Genomic DNA, 21353 nt, shown 5'->3' with positions numbered 1-21353 from the left:
GCCACAATATAATATTGCAGTTTAGACGCAATTTAGATTCTGGCCACTAGATGGCAGCAGTGTGTGTGCAAAGTTTCAGATTGATCCAGTGAAGCATTGCAATACTGGACTATTTTGTATCAAGTCTGGTAATGTAAGTTTACACACTCCCAGGAATGTCATACATGATAGATCATTAGCTTATACACTAACTTTCACACATCTAGATGGCCGGGCGGGGTGGGTGTGGAGCCAGAGACAGCAGGGGTTCAAACTGTAGAACCCAGTTCCTTCATTTGAATATAAAAATTGATTTTATCAAACAAAACCATGCTACATTTTATCTCTGGGACCCTTAGGATGACAAATCAGAGCAAGATTACTCAATGTAAGTACATTATTTACCTTCAGAGGTGAATGTATCATACCAGTTGCCGTGATAAGATTTTTGTTGTTGTGCACTCTCCTCAAACAATAGCATGGTATTTTTTTCACTGTAATAGCTACTGTAAATTGGACAGTGCAGTTAGACTAACACGAATGTAAGCTTTCTGTCCATATAAGACATGTCTATGTCCTGGAAAGTTTGCTGTTACTTACAACAGTCATGCTAATCACATTAGCTCATGTTAGCTCAACCATCCAGTATAGGGACACCGATCCCGTAGAGGTTAACGTTGGAATTGCACTATAGCTTAATTTGAATAGCAGATACAGTGGTATATGTAAGAGTGAATACCAGAGGGACAACGATGAGAGATAAAAAAAAATACCCAGGCCATGTCAATTCTACTGATGTAATAAACTGTGTTTCAAGACTACAGTGAACTCCAAAAGACCTCAGGCCCTTGCTGCCTGTCTGTCTAGGGCTCTGATCAAAAGTAGTACACTATAAAGGGAAAAGGGTGCTATTTGGGATGCAGACTCAGTTTTTGGACTGAGTTATGGTCAAAAGGACTTGAACTACCAACAGCTTGGTGGTAACAATGATTTAGACATGTTTTGTAAACAAAATAAAAAATTCAACAGAAATCAATGGTGCAGAAGGCCTTTCACAATCAAAGTTTTGTCTAAAATTCTTGTTCCTGCCATGGGTTGTAGTATGTTATCGCCATGCCAGTGTCCCTTTGCAGGAACTAGTAGAATGTATCTTGGAGCAAGTTGGAAAGGCTGCTCTGCTCTTTAACTAGACAGGTCCCAGAGAAGAGGAAGTACAACCACCTCATCCAGATTTGCTCATAAATTAAAAGGGACTTTCCATCATCAACCTCCTTACGTTTTGATCTACATTGTATAACGTGTCCTGCACAACAGTGTTAGCTTAGTGTTAAAACATTTTGCTCCTTTCTGAACATAAATGACTCTGTCTTACAGCAAATTGATATGGTGACTGGTGACTTAACAGTCCAGCACCGATGAAGAGGTCTTTCTCACTCCATGGTGCTGCAGTTACATGGCACTTACTGTATATCTGAGGTAGTCCCTCTGTAACTGGGACGTGTTGGGTCGAGGGGGGGGGCAGCATGGTGGTGTGTGTGGAGTCAACATGGTGCTGTTTGGGCAGGAGCCCAGCAGCCTGAGAAAAGTCTCCTCTTGGAGCTTTGGGACCACACAGAGATCAACAAGGTGTGCCACAAATGGCACCGTATTCCCTATAGAGTGCACTACTTTTGACCAGGGTCCATAGGGCCCATAGGGCTCTAGTCAAAAGTAGTGCACTACATAGGGAATAAGGTGCCATTTGGAACGCAAGCCCTTACGTTGACAACTTTTTGCAAATCCAATTAGTTTTCCATGTTTATTCAACATTTATATTTTGGGTTGAAATGATGTGGAAACAACATTGATTCAACCAGTTTTTGCCCAGTGGGTCATGTATTTTGATAAAGTTATTTAAAGAGCCTTCATTGTTTTAAATCATAATTTCAAAACATTCAAAAACGTTCAAATGGAACTTGGCTCCTGTAATTGAAAATAAATATGGAACTCTGAGTGGAAGAGTTTCCAGCTTCAGTCAGTCATCTCTCCGTCTGCACAGTCAGTGCATAGTTTGGGAATCTGTTCTGACAGTGATTAATAAGGCCTAATCTTCCTTAAAAGTCTCAAGTAGCAGTGAATGTGTATGTGTGTGTATCTGCATGTGTGCGTGCATGTGCGTTAGAGCTGTGACAGTCATGGAATTTTGGATGATGGTAATTGGCCAGCCAAATGACCGCAGTCTCCGTAATAACCGTTAGAATAGCACACGTACATTTTCTCCTCTCCCCTGCATGTGCTGCCATAGAAATATAATTAATATAAAGGGGCGTCCACATTCAAGTCAGTGATGGCATAATGGGTGGACTGGCGGCCATTGCGAGTGTACCCATAGGAGCAAAGCAGGAAGTAAAAGCAGGAAGTGTACCCATGAATACAGTATGTGCTGTGATTTGTTGATTAAACTCAACTGACATTACAAAAAATACATTCCATTGCATGAGCCACATCAGTTAACATAATTTGAATGAACATTCCACATTACCATGTAAATCATTGCAAACCACAATACCAGTCTTCAGTCAGCTGTTGTTCCAAAAAAAGAAAAAAAGGATTGATGCCGGTTAATTTATTTTCATGACGGCGGTCTTCATCCATAACCGTCAGTTACACGGTTATATGGTAATTGTGACGGCCCTAGTGTGTGTGAGTGTGTGCATTCAGATAAACGTACAGCAAAGACAGCATGCCTGCAGGACAGATTGATTGTGATTGTGTCAAGTTAGCCCAGAGACCCAAAGAGATCAAAACCAATCACCCCATTTACAGTGGAATGATGCTTAGTTCGACTATAGTGTTTGACTGCTGATATCCACTGTCATTTTGTAAATCTAGCAGATAACAAGAAACTTTGTTTACTGGAGGCCATAATTATAGCCTGCTATAAAGGCCCAGGACATTCCAAACTGAGGTCCGGTCAGTCAGATCATTGACCGTTTGATCAATAAGGGTTTTACTGTCAAACGAGAACAAGCTTCACCCAAGTTCGAATAGATACTTTAAAAAAACGAAACACACCAAAGCAACTGACGACCGAGTGTACTCAGCATCTCTGACCAAAATGTCGGCTGTCATCTTCACATAGGTGTTTACATAAGATTTTGTCTGCAAGAGTGATGTGAAGCACAGGCAGATAGATAGTTGGTAAAACAGTGTTAATACCATGGGAAATGAGCTAATGTTGAAGTAAGTAGAGGTGTGAACAATGCTAGGGTCTGTTGGAGGTTCAGTTGTATTGCCTGACAGCTGTTTGAATGGTGATTTCAGGGAGAGAAAAATACATCTACTTGTTTAGGATTGCAAAATCCAGGTAACTTTCCCAAATTCCTAGATATGATAGAAATCCTGGTTGGAGGATACCAGATTTCCTGCTTATCCTTTCACTCTTGTTCAATTTTTTCAGAGCTATGTTACCTGGTGGATTATTGTGTCAGTGCTACATCTCTTACCCTCTAAATAGACTGTCTCTCCTCCCTCCCTTTCACAGGTTATTCCCCCATATGTCCTCCATGTGACAACGAAATGAAAACAGACATAATTCTAGAGCACATGTGTGCCAGCGAGTTTGGTAAGCATCTCCTAACCCTAACACTACCATTTACATACCGAAGACACACATACACACACGCACACACGTTTTGTCAAGACATGTTTTCCTATGGGCTACCATACCTGTGGATCATGTTTGCCAACACCACAGGATAGTAGCCTATACACGTGGAACCACATACAGTAAGCTACAGCAGTATGTTTATCCTTACAGCACTGGAATATATGCCCCAGACAGACCACCTAATGATCCCTTCCTCCCACCCACCTTAGGTCTACAAAGTACATAGTAAGATATTTACATAAACAAGCTTAGAGAAGTTAAAGTGACACTCTTGCCATTAGGGCTCCCGAGTGGCGCAGCGGTCTAAGGCACTGCATCTCAGTGCTTGAGGTGTCACTACAGACTCCCTGGTTCGATTCCAGGCTGTATCCTAACCGGCCGTGATTGGGAGTCCCATAGGGCAGCGCACAATTGGCCCAGCGTCGTCCGGGTTTGGCCGGTGTAGGCCGTCATTGTAAATAATAATAATAATAATAATAATAATAATATGCCATTTAGCAGACGCTTTTATCCAAAGCGACTTACAGTCATGCGTGCATACATTTTTGTGTATGGGTGGTCCCGGGGATCGAACCCACTACCTTGGCGTTACAAGCGCCGTGCTCTACCAGTTGAGCTACAGAGGACCACGAATTTGATCTTAACTGACTTGCCTAGTTAAATAAAGGTGTAAATAAATTAGGTTTTCTTACTTACATGCATTCCCGACTCTTGCCATTCTGGTTACAGTAATGAGCTTGGTGCTTTATCCCAGCTATAGATGATGGCCCATTGCACTGCACAGTCATCTCTTTGTATGATATTAAAAGGGAGGTCTTTAGTGGGGTTAATCAGTCTATTGGAAACAAAAGGACTCTGAAAAGAAAAGCAAGTTAATGTAGATAAACAGTAAGACAAACAGAAAAGAGACCCAAAGAGAGGTCTAAGTCACTGCATCGCAGTGCTAGCTGTGCCACTAGAGATCCTGGTTCGAATCCAGGCTCTGTCGTAGCCGGCCGCGACCGGGAGACCCATGGGGCGGCGCACAATTGGCCCAGCATCGTCCAGGGTAGGGGAGGGAATGGCCGGCAGGGATGTAGCTCAGTTGGTAGAGCATGGCGTTTGCAACGCCAGGGTTGTGGGTTCGATTCCCACGGGGGGGCAGTATGAAAAAAATAAAAAATAAACAAATAATGTATGCACTCACTAACTGTAAGTCGCTCTGGATAAGAGCGTCTGCTAAATGACTAAAATGAAATGAAAAAATGAAAAAGGGATCAGTTTGACAATAAATCTCATAGAGGCTCATGGATTTAGTTCCAGCTGACTGTAGATTTACAAGGTGAAGAAAGAACCAACTTACTTTCTTCTACTGCCCTATAGCATAGTGATGTATGACCATAAACATGCTTTACGTGTCAAAGGTACAAGCAGATTTTCCGCAAAGAAGGGTTTCGTTTTCCAGAAGATTTGCACAATTTCATGCTTGTTGGATGGATGGGACATTATTATTTTAAACCAACTTTCATTATCAGAGAATTGATGTGGCTTTGTCCAACATTTCACAGAGGCTACTCTCTGACAATGCTCAGGGTAATTGTTCTGTCTGAGAATATGAAATTGAAAAGATTGACAATTTGTAAACTTCTGGGGATCATTCCTTCAGACGTAACGGATTGACACGCCAGCTGACCACCAAGTAAACTGATGTGAACGATCTTGAGAAAGATTCTCTTGAGAAAGTAGAGTTGACCTTGTTTTCTTGCCCATACAAATTATGCTTAATTCTCACAGCTTTACATATCAACTGGAAAGAAAAACAGAGCTGGGGAGTTTTTAACCTCTGTGAATCCATGTCACAGTTTGTATTACCCTTTTAAAGGCTAATATTCTGTAACTAATGAATTGGGGCCCTAAAGTCTTCATTTAGCAGGTATTTAAAGCTGTAAATCGGGATGTTTGTTTTGCTGTCTGGCCTTCTGGAGGTGTCAGGAGGGTTGTACTTTAAAGCTTAATTCCTATTGGTCCATATCACAGACTGTCTGATGTCACATGTATGGGCATGTCTTTATGCCATCCTATCCACAGGGCGTCAATGCAGAGTAGCAACAGCTGTTGGAATGTTTTGTTTTTCTATGCAATTAAAATGCATTGATAGTTTCTTGCATGCAGGGACACTGTAAATTCAACCCACCTTGAGACAGTGATTGTATGCAGTGAGAATGTGCATAAGTTTACAGGATGCTGTGCCTTATTTTTTATTGCTTGAAGCTCGCCTCCCAAGTTTTTGGTGGTTTCCAAATCAATTCCAAGCAGCAGACCTTGGGAAGACAGACTTTGTGCATTAAAAACACGTTTTCTTTCAGAGTGGTTCTCAGGGAAAGCTAATACACAAAGTTATGTATTTTAAATGAAGTGTCCCATTGTTACACTGTAATGATGGGCCTCACTTTTCTGTCCTCAGAAACCATCCCTGGTTTGCCAAGCAAGAGTAGCACATTATTGGTCTATTTCATCTATGATTAAGACAGATGTTATTTTGATTCCTTGTCATAATCTCTTTAACGCTTGATGTCTGAGCTTATCCAGGCAGGCTGAGCATGGCCGCTGACAATGGCGGTTAAATGAGACTGTTATTGCAACCATTAGACCCAATCACAGCAGGAGTGGCCCACAAAGGGAGAGTCCCAACAACCATGAGAAAAAACAGGGCTCATGTCCCAAATGGCTCCCTATTCCCTATAAAGTGCACTACTTTTGATCATGGCCCAAAGGGCTCTGTTATGTAGGGAATAGGGTGCCATTTGGGACATAGGCAGGCGCTGCTTACAGTGTGGCAATGCCATGGGCTATTGTGGTTAGTTTGCTTTGCTTTGTTTTGCTTTGCTCTACCGGTTGGGCAACATGTAAACAAGCAATGTTTATGCTCCCTAGAGATGTTCTAATTGACTAAAGAAATGAGAATGCAGGCTTCTAAGATGGCTGCCACAGGTTAATCAATAACTGAAGCAGTAACCTATGCTTTTAGCTTGATTACACTTCTGGAGGGACAAAAACGAGGTCATGTTTTTTTTAAAGCGTTAACATTGTGCAGATTTTATTATTTTAATTTGTCTGACGTGATATTCCTCTGAACTGGCATGAGCCGCCCTTATTTTGCCCTAAAACTGGGGCTTGACTCGAAAACCACTATTACAGTGGGGGGAAAAAGTATTTAGTCAGCCACCAATTGTGCAAGTTCTCCCACTTAAAAAGATGAGAGAGGCCTGTAATTTTCATCATAGGTACACGTCAACTATGACAGACAAATTGAGAGAAAAAAATTCCAGAAAATCACATTGTAGGATTTTTAATGATTTTATTTTTTAAAATTATGGTGGAAAATAAGTATTTGGTCACCTACAAACAAGCAAGATTTCTGGCTCTCACAGACCTGTAACTTCTTCTTTAAGAGGCTCCTCTGTCCTCCACTCGTTACCTGTATTAATGGCACCTGTTTGAACTTGTTATCAGTATAAAATACACCTGTCCACAACCTCAAACAGTCACACTCCAAACTCCACTATGGCCAAGACCAAAGAGCTGTCAAAGGACACCAGAAACAAAATTGTAGACCTGCACCAGGCTGGGAAGACTGAATCTGCAATAGGTAAGCAGCTTGGTTTGAAGAAATCAACTGTGGGAGCAATTATTAGGAAATGGAAGACATACAAGACCACTGATAATCTCCCTCGATCTGGGGCTCCACGCAAGATCTCACCCCGTGGGGTCAAAATGATCACAAGAACGGTGAGCAAAAATCCCAGAACCACACGGGGGGACCTAGTGAATGACCTGCAGAGAGCTGGGACCAAAGTAACAAAGCCTACCATCAGTAACACACTACGCCGCCAGGGACTCAAATCCTGCAGTGCCAGACGTGTCCCCCTGCTTAAGCCAATACATGTCCAGACCCGTCTGAAGTTTGCTAGAGTGCATTTGGATGATCCAGAAGAGGATTGGGAGAATGTCATATGGTCAGATGAAACCAAAATATAACTTTTTGGTAAAAACTCAACTCGTCGTGTTTGGAGAACAAAGAATGCCGAGTTGCATCCAAAGAACACCATACCTACTGTGAAGCATGGGGGTGGAAACATCATGCTTTGGGGCTGTTTTTCTGCAAAGGGACCAGGACGACTGATCCGTGTAAAGGAAATAATGAATGGGGCCATGTATCGTGACATTTTGAGTGAAAACCTCCTTCCATCAGCAAGGACATTGAAGATGAAACGTGGCTGGGTCTTTCAGCATGACAATGATCCCAAACACACCGCCCGGGCAACGAAGGAGTGGCTTCGTAAGAAGCATTTCAAGGTCCTGGAGTGGCCTAGCCAGTCTCCAGATCTCAACCCCATAGAAAATCTTTGGAGGGAGTTGAAAGTCCGTGTTGCCCAGCGACAGCCCCAAAACATCACTGCTCTAGAGGAGATCTGCATGGAGGAATGGGCCAAAATACCAGCAACAGTGTGTGAAAACCTTGTGAAGACTTACAGAAAACGTTTAACCTGTGTCATTGCCAACAAAGGGTATATAACAAAGTATTGAGAAACTTTTGTTATTGACCAAATACTTATTTTCCACCATAATTTGCAAATAAATTCTTTTAAAATCCTACAATGTGATTTTCTGGGGGGTTTTCTCTCATTTTGTCTGTCATAGTTGACGTTTACCTATGATGAAAATTACAGGCCTCTCTCGTCTTTTTAAGTGGGAGAACTTGCACAATTGGTGGCTGACTAAATACTTTTTTCCCCCACTGTATATGGCGTGAAAGATCTGTCATTCATTTTGTCAGAGGCAAGAGATGTGAGTAAAATGTGGAAGCAATTATGACATGATTTGATCTGTTTTGACCTCAATGAAGCATCTGGTCATGTCAGTTGTGACTTGTGAGCTAATCTATTATTACGCTTTCATCAAGGCACTTTTAGTCAGACCAAAATGGGTCAGAGGGAGGGATAGCTTATAATAGACGTAGATTAATAAGTTAAGTGCACTACTCTATACTTTCACTATTAAATATAGTGCTGGATGCTGAATGTATCACTTTTTATCACTACTATTCACATAAAGGGTACTTGTATATGCCCATATATTTACATGTACAGTATAACTGTAGAGACAACAGCATAACCTTAGTCAAAATGTACCTATACCAGGCCTAACTTCAGACTGTAGTTGATAGGTTACCTCAGTCAGGGCAGCAAGCTGGAGGAATCTGTGACTTACATCGAAGTCCGTTTTATTTATCTGCGTGGACTAATCATGTCAGAAATATGCCTCCGCTGGCACAGAATGAGCATTTTTGCTTACTGAAACACTCAGTTCCTGGAAACATCTCATTGCGAAAGGTCTGTTCTCATTTAACATGAAAGTTAAGTGTGAAAGAGAGGCTTATTAATATTGTGTGCCATTGTTTGAAGTCATGAATAATTGCCTCCTTCCAATCTCACAATCACATTTTGACATTCTCAGGCGAGTTTATCTTGATGAAGTTGGAATATTTTGAGACAAGAGGCAAGAGTTGTTTTATGCTTTGTGGTTGGATACAGGACAATCTGGCAGAGGAAGAATAAATGTGTTTAAAAAAGTCATGGAGGAATATAATTAGTATTTTTTTTAAAGTAGAAGTGGATGGTTCTTGAAGGTCTGTGTGACCATAGTGTATGTACTATAATAGATGCCATTTAGCAGAGACCTGAGTAGTGACCGCAGTTTGTTTGAGCAACTGAACTGCATTTTCAGCTCCAATTGAAGAATGAAGATGCAAAGACAAACAACAGAATCCACAGTTCAGTTAACCAACGTTACGTGTTGGTGACCATGATCAACCATGAGGAAGATAACACTCTAGCTAGTTAAAACCTTCCCAGTCCCTGGTCCCTCAGAGATCCTGATTAATCTGTTTCTTTTTATTTGATTTTACAGTGCATTCGGGAGGTATTCAGACCCCTTGACTTTTTCCAGCCTTATTCTAAAATGTATTAAATTGTTTTTTTCTTCATCAATCTACACACAATAACACATAATGACAAAGCAAAAACAGGTTTTTAGAATATTTTGCAAACTTATAAAAAATAAAAAACGGATATCACATTTACAGAAGTATTCTGACTCTTTACTCAGTACTTTGTTGAAGCACCTTTGGCAGCGATTACAGCCTCGAGTCTTCTTGTGTATGACGCTACAAGCTTGGCACACCTGTACAGTGGGAAAAATAAGTATTTGGTCACCTACAAACAAGCAAGATTTCTGGCTCTCACAGACCTGTAACTTCTTCTTTAAGAGGCTCCTCTGTCCTCCACTCGTTACCTGTATTAATGGCACCTGTTTGAACTTGTTATCAGTATAAAATACACCTGTCCACAACCTCAAACAGTCACACTCCAAACTCCACTATGGCCAAGACCAAAGAGCTGTCAAAGGACACCAGAAACAAAATTGTAGACCTGCACCAGGCTGGGAAGACTGAATCTGCAATAGGTAAGCAGCTTGGTTTGAAGAAATCAACTGTGGGAGCAATTATTAGGAAATGGAAGACCACTGATAATCTCCCTCGATCTGGGGCTCCACGCAAGATCTCACCCCGTGGGGTCAAAATGATCACAAGAACGGTGAGCAAAAATCCCAGAACCACACGGGGGACCTAGTGAATGACCTGCAGAGAGCTGGGACCAAAGTAACAAAGCCTACCATCAGTAACACACTACGCCGCCAGGGACTCAAATCCTGCAGTGCCAGACGTGTCCCCCTGCTTAAGCCAGTACATGTCCAGGCCCATCTGAAGTTTGCTAGAGTGCATTTGGATGATCCAAAAAAGGATTGGGAGAATGTCATATGGTCAGATGAAACCAAAATAGAACTTTTTTGGTAAAAACTCAACTCGTCGTGTTTGGAGGACAAAGAATGCTGAGTTGCATCCAAAGAACACCATACCTACTGTGAAGCATGGGGGTGGAAACATCATGCTTTGGGGCTGTTTTTCTGCAAAGGGACCAGGACGACTGATCCGTGTAAAGGAAAGAATGAATGGGGCCATGTATTGTGATATTTTGAGTGAAAACCTCCTTCCATCAGCAAGGGCATTGAAGATGAAACGTGGCTGGGTCTTTCAGCATGACAATGATCCCAAACACACCGCCCGGGCAACGAAGGAGTGGCTTCGTAAGAAGCATTTCAAGGTCCTGGAGTGGGCTAGCCAGTCTCCAGATCTCAACCCCATAGAAAATCTTTGGAGGGAGTTGAAAGTCCGTGTTGCCCAGCGACAGCCCCAAAACATCACTGCTCTAGAGGAGATCTGCATGGAGGAAAGGGCCAAAATAACAGCAACAGTGTGTGAAAACCTTGTGAAGACTTACAGAAAACGTTTGACCTGTGTCATTGCCAACAAAGGTATATAACAAAGTATTGAGAAACTTTTGTTATTGACCAAATACTTATTTTCCACCATAATTTGCAAATAAATTCTTTTAAAATCCTACAATGTGATTTTCTGGATTTTTTTTCCTCATTTTGTCTGTCATAGTTGACGTGTACCTATGATGAAAATTAAAGGCCTCTCTCATCTTTTTAAGTGGGAGAACTTGCACAATTGGTGGCTGACTAAATACTTTTTTCCCCACTGTATTTGGGGAGTTTCTCACATTCTTCTCTGCAGATCCTCTCAAGCTCTGTCAGGTTGGATGGGGAGTGTCGCTGCACAGCTATTTTCAAGTCTCTCCAGAGATGTTCCATTGGGTTCAAGTCCGGGCTCTGGCTGGGCCACTCAAGGACATTCAGAGACTTGTCCCGAAGCCACTCCTGCGTTGTCTTGGCTGTGTGCTTATGGTTGTTGTCCTGTTGGAAGGTGAACCTTCGCCCCAGTCTGAGGTCCTGAGCGCTCTGGAGCAGGTTTTCATCAAGGATCTCTCTGTACTTTGCTCCGTTCATCTTTCCCTCGATCCTGACTAGTCTCCCAGTCCCTGCCGCATGATGCTGCCACAACCATGCTTCACCGTAGGGATGGTGCCAGGTTTCCTCCAGAGTTCAATCTTGGTTTCATCAGACCAAAGAATCTTGTTTCTCATGGTCTGAGAGTCCTTTAGGTACCTTTTGGCAAACTCCAAGCGGGCTGTCATGTGCCTTTTACTGAGGAGTGGCTTCCGTCTGACCACTCTACTATAAAGGCCTGATTGGTGGAGTGCTGCAGAGATGGTTGTCCTTCTGGAAGGTTCTCCCATCTCCACAGAGGAACTCTAGAGCTCTGTCAGAGTGACCATTGGGTTCTTGGTCACCTCCTTGACAAAGGCCCTTCTCCCCTGATTGCTCAGTTTGGCCGGGCGGCCAGCTCTAGGAAGAGTCTTGCTGGTTACAAACTTCTTCCATTTTTAAGAATGATGCAGGCCACTGTGTTCTTGGGGACCTTCAATGCTGCAGAAATGTTTCGGTACCCTTCCCCAGATCTGTGCATCGACACAATCCTGTCTCTGAGCTCTATGGACATTTCCTTCGACCTCATGGCTTGGTGTTTGCTCTGACATGCACTGTCAACTGTGGGATCTTATATAGACGTGTGTGCCTTTCCAAATCATGTCTAATCAGTTGAATTTACCACAGGTGGACTCCAATCAAGTTGTAGAAACATCTCAAGGATCATCAGTGGAAACAGGATGCACCTAAGCTTAATTTTGAGTGTCATAGTAAATGTTCTTAATACTCATATAAATGTGATATTTCCGGGGGGGGGGGGGTTTGTATACATTTGCAAAAAATTATAAAAACCTGTTTTTGCCTTGTCATTATACGGTATTGTGTGTAAATTGATGGGGGGGGGACAATTTAATAAATTTTAGAATAAGGCTGTAACGTAACAAAATGTAGAAAAAGGGAAGGGGTCTGAATACTTTCCCAATGCACTGTGTATATATATATATGTTTGTAAATATATTATAAATATATTTTCCTGTATTATTTTCCCCTAATTGATGAAATATTTTTTTTACTCATCAATCTACACACAATATATTTATTTTTTTAAATGTCTAAAAACCTGTTTTCGCATTGTCATTATGGGGTATTGTGTGTAGATTGATGAGGGAAAAAATGAATTTCATCCTTTTTATAATAAGGCTGTAACGTAACAAAATGTGAAAAAAGGAAGGTGTCTGAATACTTTCCGAATACACTGTATATACATTTAACTTTACATTAGTTATCTTATTTTTTGTCCCACCCTTCAGCTCCACTCAACCCCTCCCATCTATCTCTGAACACCATCCAGTTTTGATTTAATGAATCTGTTTCTTAACAGAGCTATCAGTGCTATCTACCCTGCTGATAGTTTTATGGTACATCCTTCTCAACACTTTGTTCCCACTTACTTAAGCTTTTATTACCACAGCTCTTTGTTACACAATGTCAGAACACTCCAATTCAAACCCACCCTGGTCTACTTCAGACAGATTACTTTCTCTCTCATTGTATAGGCAATTGCACCATCCATCCCTCCCCATGCTAATGCAGTAAATAAAAGTGCAGCAGCCCTGGCCCTGCTCTAGACTGATTACATAGGCTGCTTCCCAAATGGCACCCTATTCCCTATATAGTGCATTACTTTTGCCTGGTCAAAAGTAGTGCACTATGTAGGGAATAGGGTGCCATTTGGGATGCAGGCATTGGGTCATGGGGGCAGACAGGTTCCATGGTTGTGAATAGGCCAGAGCTGTGTTATTCCATGGTTGCTCTCCTGTTGGGTTTATGATACCATCTGTGCTGGCTGAAAGCCTGTCTTGCCTTCTAAACCAGGAGAGGAATTCAGGTCAAGGTTCAGGGACAAAGGATGCAGCCTAGATGTCCACAAAATTTACAGCATTGCCGATTGATGGAGAGAGTTTGAGTGTTTTGTATTTGTCCAAACCTGAGACCACCGACAGATAGAGATGACGTTGAATATAGAATTAGAGTTGAAGCTTGGTGTATTTGCATTATTTCCTATTTTCGCCCTCGTAACGTTGAAAGAAAAATTGTTAAATCATTATAACTCTCATGTCAGATGATAGTTTGGGGTGAATCGTTTTCCAAAACACACGCCCAGAATGTATTAGATTAAAGAATAACATACCTTCTAGTTGAATTCTACTGATCAATGGCTGAGCCTTTTGCCCTTAACAGTTAAAACATGTCAAGTGCCATATCCTAGCTGGTCAGTCACTGTACTATACACTTTGGCTGGAAGGGAGATTATGCACACAAACAACCAAGGTGCAAATCCAGTTTAAGCTGGATTTATCCAGATAAGGTGGTTTCAGGGGTGGCCTAAAACGTATGTTTTATGACTCGCTAATTATGAAAGCTGCCCATTTTGGTTTCATTTAACACTAAGCCCTCCTCACAGAGACTTTTCAGGGACCAGAGGTTGATGAAGGTCCTAATCCCTACCATGTGCACTGTTAATACCTGTAAAACCACTGGGACTGTTCTTTTTCTAACACTTTAATTGGCAATGGGAATATAGGGGGCCAATAGATGAACCCTCAATCCTGGTAGTGTTAGTTCATGTAGAGGCCTATTCAGAGTTATGATATACACTGAGTGTACAAAACATTAAGGACACCTTCCTAATATTGAGTTGCTCTCAGAACAGCCTCAATTTGTCGGGGATTGGACTCTACAAGGTGTCGAAAGCATTCCACAGGGATGCTGGCCCATGTTGACTCCAATGCTTCCCACAGTTGTGTGGTGGACCATTCTTGATACACACAGGAAACTGGTGAATGTGAAAAACCCAGCAGCGTTGCAGTTCTTGACACAAACCAGTGCACCTACTATCATACCCCATTTCAAAGGCACTTAAATATTTTGTCTTTGCCATTGATCCTCTGAATGGCACACACAATCCATGTCTCAATTGTCTCAAGGCTTAAAAATCCTTCTTTAACCTGTCTCCTCCCCTTCCTCTACACTGATTGAAGTGGATTTAACGGGTGACATCAATAAGGGATCATAGCTTTCACCTAGATTCACCTGGTCAGTCTATGGAAAGAGCAGGTGTTCTTAGTGTTTTGTACACTTGATAAAAACAAAAACTGGTTTTAGCCCACACAAACGCATTGAATAACATTCACTACATGGAACAGATAGTCCCCCCCCCCCCAAAGAAAATCTAAATGAAGTTTGTTCTGAAGTGTCTGTCCTATCTGAGAGATTTAAGATCACGAATGGTATTATTATTGTTTCTTTTTGTACATGTATTTAACCCCTTATGTCTGGCACTAAAAAGTATCCATATACAGTATACTTCCATTCATTTTTTCAATTGGTACTGGGGCACCTTCAGACGAGTCTTGTGAGGCCTATGGGCAACACAACCGACATGTACGTGTTCGTGAGAGTCTCACCTTTCATATTAGTGTGTAGCCCAAACTGTTTGGACACTACAGACAGAAGTTGGCAAATCGGCTGTACTGACTTCAGATGAGTCCTAAGGGGTTGTAGAGCAAAACGGAGAACCCCATCATGTTCGTGAGAGTCTCATCTTTCCATAATAGTTTGTAAGCATAAGCACTCTAGCTCTATCACCTTTCACAGCAGATGTGGAAGTGTGACATCGGTGGATGTGGTGGATTGAGACACATCCAATGTAAAAAAACAGATATCTCTAGCTTAAACTGACAGATTTGTATGGGGCCGCAGAAATCGGCTCTTAAAATATAGCTAGCAATTATATAGCTAGTTCTTTTCTATAAACCAACTACAGTCCACTTAGCTAGCTAAGGTGAACTCAACTCAGACTGATGGTGGGAATTAACGTTAGCTAGCGTTCCCCCAGCAGTTTCAATCTAGTGAACTAGTTAAGTGCATTTTCTCAACTTAACCAATCAGATGGATAGTTAGCAAATATATTTGTTTTCCCTCACATCTAAAGCTACCTGATACAGCTGACCAGTTGATAGTAAAGTAGGATGAATGATAGAGCTAGCTAGCTGCAATGGCAATGCCAACGGCTAGCCAGGAGTTTGTCTGAAATGTAGACTTATCAGTGAACAACAGTGTGAACCTCGTCCACTGCTAGACCTATCAACCGCTTACTGAACGCGGTTGTTAAAGAACTTTCCTCCATACATCGCTTGATATATTAAACTTTTGCCAAACCAGTTGGCAAGCATGCTAAAACGTACCCTTTGCCAGCCAAAATGTTTAAGCACAACTGTTGCAGTGGCTTAAACGATGGGATGGAATGGACACTGCTAAGATTCGAAATAGCTGTGTTGAAAACATCCTCACTCACTTCTTCCATGTTTACTGCTTCGTATGTGTCCATACGGATCATAAACACGGGTGAAATTAGCGGAAGGGATGGATTTGGCCGAGAGTTTCCTTTTGCGAGGGAGGAGACTTATGCGAACTTTCGCAATAATTTTACTTCTGGGTAACTGAGATTGCCACTACTATAACGTTTTTCAAAACCATAAGTACTTTAAAACTGCTTTGATTTAAATAGTAAAGTAAACCTTTTTAAACTTTTACTACTACCAAAAAAATAATTTTAAAGAGTTAAAGCAAGTCCCATCAATTGTATTTCATGTACAATTAGAATTTAGTTATTATTATTATTATTATTATTATTAAGCATGCTACTCCTCTTACACCGTTTAAGATAGAAACGCTGTTCAAACTTTAAAACGTGTAGACTGGTCTCGCTTGAGTTGCTTGTATACAACTTTTTGATATATTTTATACTTTTTAAAGCTCAGACACGTTTGCCTGCCAACAGTACTTAGCACCTCTGAACAGAGTGTTGGCAGTCAATCTCTTGTGTTCACTTAGCCACTCAGCCTTGTTAAAATACTTCAAACCAGAAGGTGGCAGTAGCGTTGTTTGGCAATGCATATCCGTGCGTATTGCTTATGGTCTAGTTTCGACGCTACAGTATCTGCGCTAATGTTGCTATTTTGTGGAAAGCCCTTGTTGATACTAGCCAGATGGCCACAGCTAGATAACTACCTAGCAAGATGACGAAGAAACAATTGAATTCACTCTCCATAATCCCATACTGCCAGTGCCAGCCCATAGCCAAATGTTTAGCTAGCTAACGTTAGCATATTCATTAGCTAGCACAACATTTTTACATTTTCGTCATTTAACATAGCTACCTAGCTAAGGACACTGTACAAACTCGGTAGCTAACACAGGCAGCTGTTTCATGAAAACTAGCTAATACATTGTGATTTAATTATAATGTCAATACTAATGTCCCATCACTGCAACTCCCATACGGACTCGGGAGAGGCGAAGGTCGAGAGCCATGCGTCCTCCGAAACACGACCCTGCCAAGCCACACTGCTTCTTGACACACTGCTCGCTTAACCCGGAAGCCAGCCGCACCAAAGTGTCAGAGGAAACACAGTACAACTGGTGACCGAAGTCAGCATGCATGCGCCCATTTTTTAATGTATTTTTTTGTTGGCTCTTCCACGTAGAATCGGTAGGTTCTTCGCTAACGAGTCGGCACGCAGCAGGTACCTATCGGCAGTGAGATGCTCGGTGTGTTTCATGCTTTAGCTATTCAAGTCTTTATAGAGGACCATGTTGCATTTTAAGTAGGGGCCTATTTAGTGTTCAGATATAGTAGCCTATATTTCTTATACAAGTCTTTACCCCTACCTGTTAGCTACACTGATAATAATGTAATTTATTTTAGTTACATGTATGCCTAATGCCTATGCATTATTTTATTTTTTTAAATCAGATATTCAAAGACAGGTCAGTCAGAACCAAATCTCAAGCAGCAGTCAGTTTACTAAGTGCAGGTGCAAATTCCTGTATTAATAGATCACAAGATGGTCACTAATCTGGTCATCACAGCAACCTGGTGGAATCACAGGAACGTGCAAAACATTTTCCTTATAAATGTATTACCGTGTACCAAATTCACCTTCACTCATGCAGTAGCCTACATTACATTTGCGTGGGGAGATGAAGAGGTTGGCCTATACCCATAATGGCTGAGTCTGCATCTCAAATGACACCATATTCCCTATATTGTTAACTACTTTTGACTTGGACCCTGGTCAAGAGTAGTGCACTATGTAGGGAATAGGGTGTCATTTGGGACGTATCCATAGAGGCTGAGATTTGGACCACAATGGGGTTGACTCGTGCACCATTTCAGGAGGGGAGGTGGAGGAAACAAGGAGATTAGGAGGTTAAATTGGGTTAAGTGAAAGATTAGACCGATTAAGACAATTCAGAGGCTGGTGTAAGATTTGGAGAGATATAAGTGACAGAAAAATAATTTAAAAAATAATTTGATTATTCAGACATTTGGTAGGTTTAAAATTGTTGCAATACTTGGTCTTACATCAAGGGACAATGAGAGGCAGGGTTACAATGTACTGTAGCATCAAAGGTTCAACCCTCTTTCAGTAACCAACCAGTGGTGGTATTGAAGTGGTAGTAGTTGTAGTAGTGGTATAGAGGGGTGGCAGAGGCTGCTGAGGGGAGGACGGCTCATAATAATGGCTGGAATGGAATATAATGGCTGGAATGGAGTGAATGGAATGGTATCAAACACAACCGTGTGTTTGAGACCATTCCATTTACTCCATTCCGGCCATTATTATGAGCCGTCCTCCCCTCAGCAGCCTCCACTGATGGGTGGGTTGTTTGCCAACAAAACCGATGTGTGCGCACCTTGGGGGCAAAACAGATGGGGTTGCCTTACAATCAAAAGTTGATACAGTGCATTCGGAAAGTATTCAGACACCTTTACTTTTTCCACATTTTGTTACGTTACAGCCTTATTCTAAAATGAATTAAATAAATAAAAATCCCTCATCAATCTACACACAATACCCCATAATGACAAGGCAAAAACAGGTTTATAGAAATGTTTGTAAATCTATTATGAATAAAAAACAGAAATACCTTATTTACATAAAGTACCAGTCAAAAGTTTGGACACACCTACTCATTCAAGGGTTTTCCTTTATTTTTACTATTTTCTACATTGTAGAATAATAGTGAAGACATCAAAACTATGAAATAACACATATGGAATCATGTAGTAACCAACAAAGTGTTAAACAAATTTAAAATAAAACCTGTCTGTTACTTGGGTTGGTATACAGAAGACAGCCCTATTTGGTAAAAGACCAAGTCCATATTATGGCAAGAACAGCTCAAATAAGCAAAGAGAAACGACAGTCCATCATTACTTTAAGACATGAAGGTCAGTCAATACGGAACATTTCAAGAACTTTGAAAGTTTCTTCAAGTGCAGTCGCAAAAACCATCAAGCGCTATGATGAAACTGGCTGTCATGAGGAGCGCCACAGGAAAGGAAGACCCAGAGTTACCTCTGCTGCAGAGGATAAATTCATTCGAGAATTACCAGCCTCAGAAATTGCAGCCCAAATAAATGCTTCACATTCAAGTAACAGACACATCTCAACATCAACTGTTCAGAGGAGACTGCTTGAATCAGGCCTTCATGGTCGAATCAAAACTATGAAATAACACATATGGAATCATGTAGTAACCAAAAAAGTGTTAAACAAATCTAAATATATTTTATATTTGAGATTCTTCAAAGTAGCCACCCTTTGCCTTGAAGACAGCTTTGCACACGCTTGGCATTCTCTCAACCAGCTTCACCTGAAATGCTTTTCCAACAGTCTTGAAGGAGTTCCCACATATGCTGTGCACTTGTTGGCTGCTTTTCCTTCACTCTGCGGTCCAACTCATCCCAAACCATCTCAATTGGGTTGAGGTCAGGTGATTGTGGAGGCCAGGTCATCTGATGCAGCACTCCATCACTCTCCTTCTTGGTAAAATAGCCCTTACACAGCCTGGAGGTGTGTTGGGTCATTGTCCTGTTGAAAGACAAATGATAGTCCCATTAAGCGCAAACCAGATGGGATGGTGTATCGCTGCAGAATGCTGTGGTAGCCATGCTGGTTAAGTGTGCCTTGAATTCTAAATAAATCACTGACAGTGTCACCAGCAAGCACCCCCACACCATCACACCTCCTCCTCCATGCTTCATGGTGAGAACCACACATGCGGAGATCATCCGTTCACCTACTATGTGTCTCACTAAGACACAGCGGTTGGAACCAAAAATCTCAAATATGGACTCATCAGACCAAAGGACAGATTTCCACTGGTCTAATGTCCATTGCTCGTGTTTCTTGGCCCATGCAAGTCTCTTCTTCTGATTGGTGTCCTTTAGTAGTGGTTTCTTCGCAGCAATTCGACCATGAAGGCCTGATTCAAGCAGTCTCCTCTGAACAGTTGATGTTGAGATGTGTCTGTAACTTGAATGTGAAGCATTTATTTGGGCTGCAATTTCTGAGGCTGGTAATTCTCTAATGAACTTATCCTCTGCAGCAGAGGTAACTCTGGGTCTTCCTTTCCTGTGGCGCTCCTCATGACAGCCAGTTTCATCATAGCGCTTGATGGTTTTTGCGACTGCACTTGAAGAAACTTTCAAAGTTCTTGAAATGTTCCGTATTGACTGACCTTCATGTCATAAAGTAATTATAGACTGTCATTTCTCTTTGCTTATTTGAGCTGTTCTTGCCAGAATATGGACTTGGTCTTTTACCAAATAGGGCTATCTTCTGTATACAAACCCAAGTAACAGACAGGGTTTATTTTAACTTTGTTTAACACTTTGTTGGTTACTACATGATTCCATATGTGTTATTTCATAGTTTTGATGTCTTCACTATTATTCTACAATGTAGAAAATAGTAAAAATAAAGAAAATCCCTTGAATGAGTAGGTGTGTCCAAACTTTTGACTGGTAGTGTAGGTAGCTACCTATCTGTGGTGTATTTGTCTCATTCATCACTCTGCAGTAGGTCTGATTCCAGGGTCATTTGAAGCTTACTACCTGTCTCATCACTGTGTGTGTGTGTGTGTGTGTGTGTGTGTGTGTGTGTGTGTGCCTACACTCACACTCACAGAGAGAGAGAAAATGCAGAAACATTTGCTATGACTCAAAATTGAGCTCAGGTGCATCCTGTTTCCACTGATCATCCTTGAGATGTTTCTACAACTTGATTTGGAGTCCACCTGTGGTAAATTCAATGATTGGACATGATTTGGAAAGGCACATACCTGTCTATAGAAGGTCCCACAGTTGACAGTGCATGTCATAGCAAAAACCAAGTCATGAGGTCGAAGGAATTTTCCATAGAGCTCAGAGACTGGATTGTGTCGAGGCACAGATCTGGGGAAGGGTACCAAAACATTTCTGCAGCATTGAAGGTTCCCAAGAACACAGTGGCCTCCATCATGCTTAAACTGAAGAAATTTGGAACCACCAAGACTCTTCCTAGAGCTGGCCGCCCAGCCAAATTGAGCAATCAGGGGAGAAGGGCCTTGGTCAGGGAGGTGACCAAGAACCCGATGGTCACTCTGACAGAGCTCCAGAGTTCCTCTGTGGAGATGGGAGAACCTTCCAGAAGGACAACTATCTCTGCAGCACTCCACCAATCAGGCCTTTATGATAGAGTGGCCAGACGGAAGCCACTCCTCAGTAAAAGGCACATGACAGCCCGCTTGGAGTTTCCAAAAGCACCTAAAGGACTCAGACCATTAGAAACAAGATTCTTTGGTCTGAAGAAATCAAGATTGAACTCTTTGGCCTGAATGCCAAGCGTCACGTCTGGAGGAAACCTGGCACCATCCCTACGGTGAAGCATGGTGGTGGCAGCAT

General features: G+C 41.7%; 1 protein-coding gene across 2 annotated transcripts in view; it reads left to right on the top strand.

Annotated features, from left to right (window-relative positions):
* LOC121530673 (secreted frizzled-related protein 1) overlaps positions 1-21353 on the top strand; it is a 29302-nt gene that overhangs the window by 2715 nt on the left and 5234 nt on the right. The window contains exon 2 of one of the 2 annotated variants that reach the window (XM_041835812.2): positions 3503-3583. The exons of the other annotated variant lie outside the window; for it this stretch is intronic. Within the exon in view, the coding sequence (XP_041691746.1) occupies positions 3503-3583 (81 nt within the window). The remainder of the gene's footprint in view (positions 1-3502; positions 3584-21353) is intronic. 2 annotated transcript variants of the gene reach the window in all.

The sequence above is a fragment of the Coregonus clupeaformis genome, chromosome 18, assembly GCF_020615455.1.
Source record: "Coregonus clupeaformis isolate EN_2021a chromosome 18, ASM2061545v1, whole genome shotgun sequence".
Lineage (NCBI taxonomy): Eukaryota > Metazoa > Chordata > Actinopteri > Salmoniformes > Salmonidae > Coregonus > Coregonus clupeaformis.
This window is presented reverse-complemented; position numbering and strand designations above follow the sequence as displayed.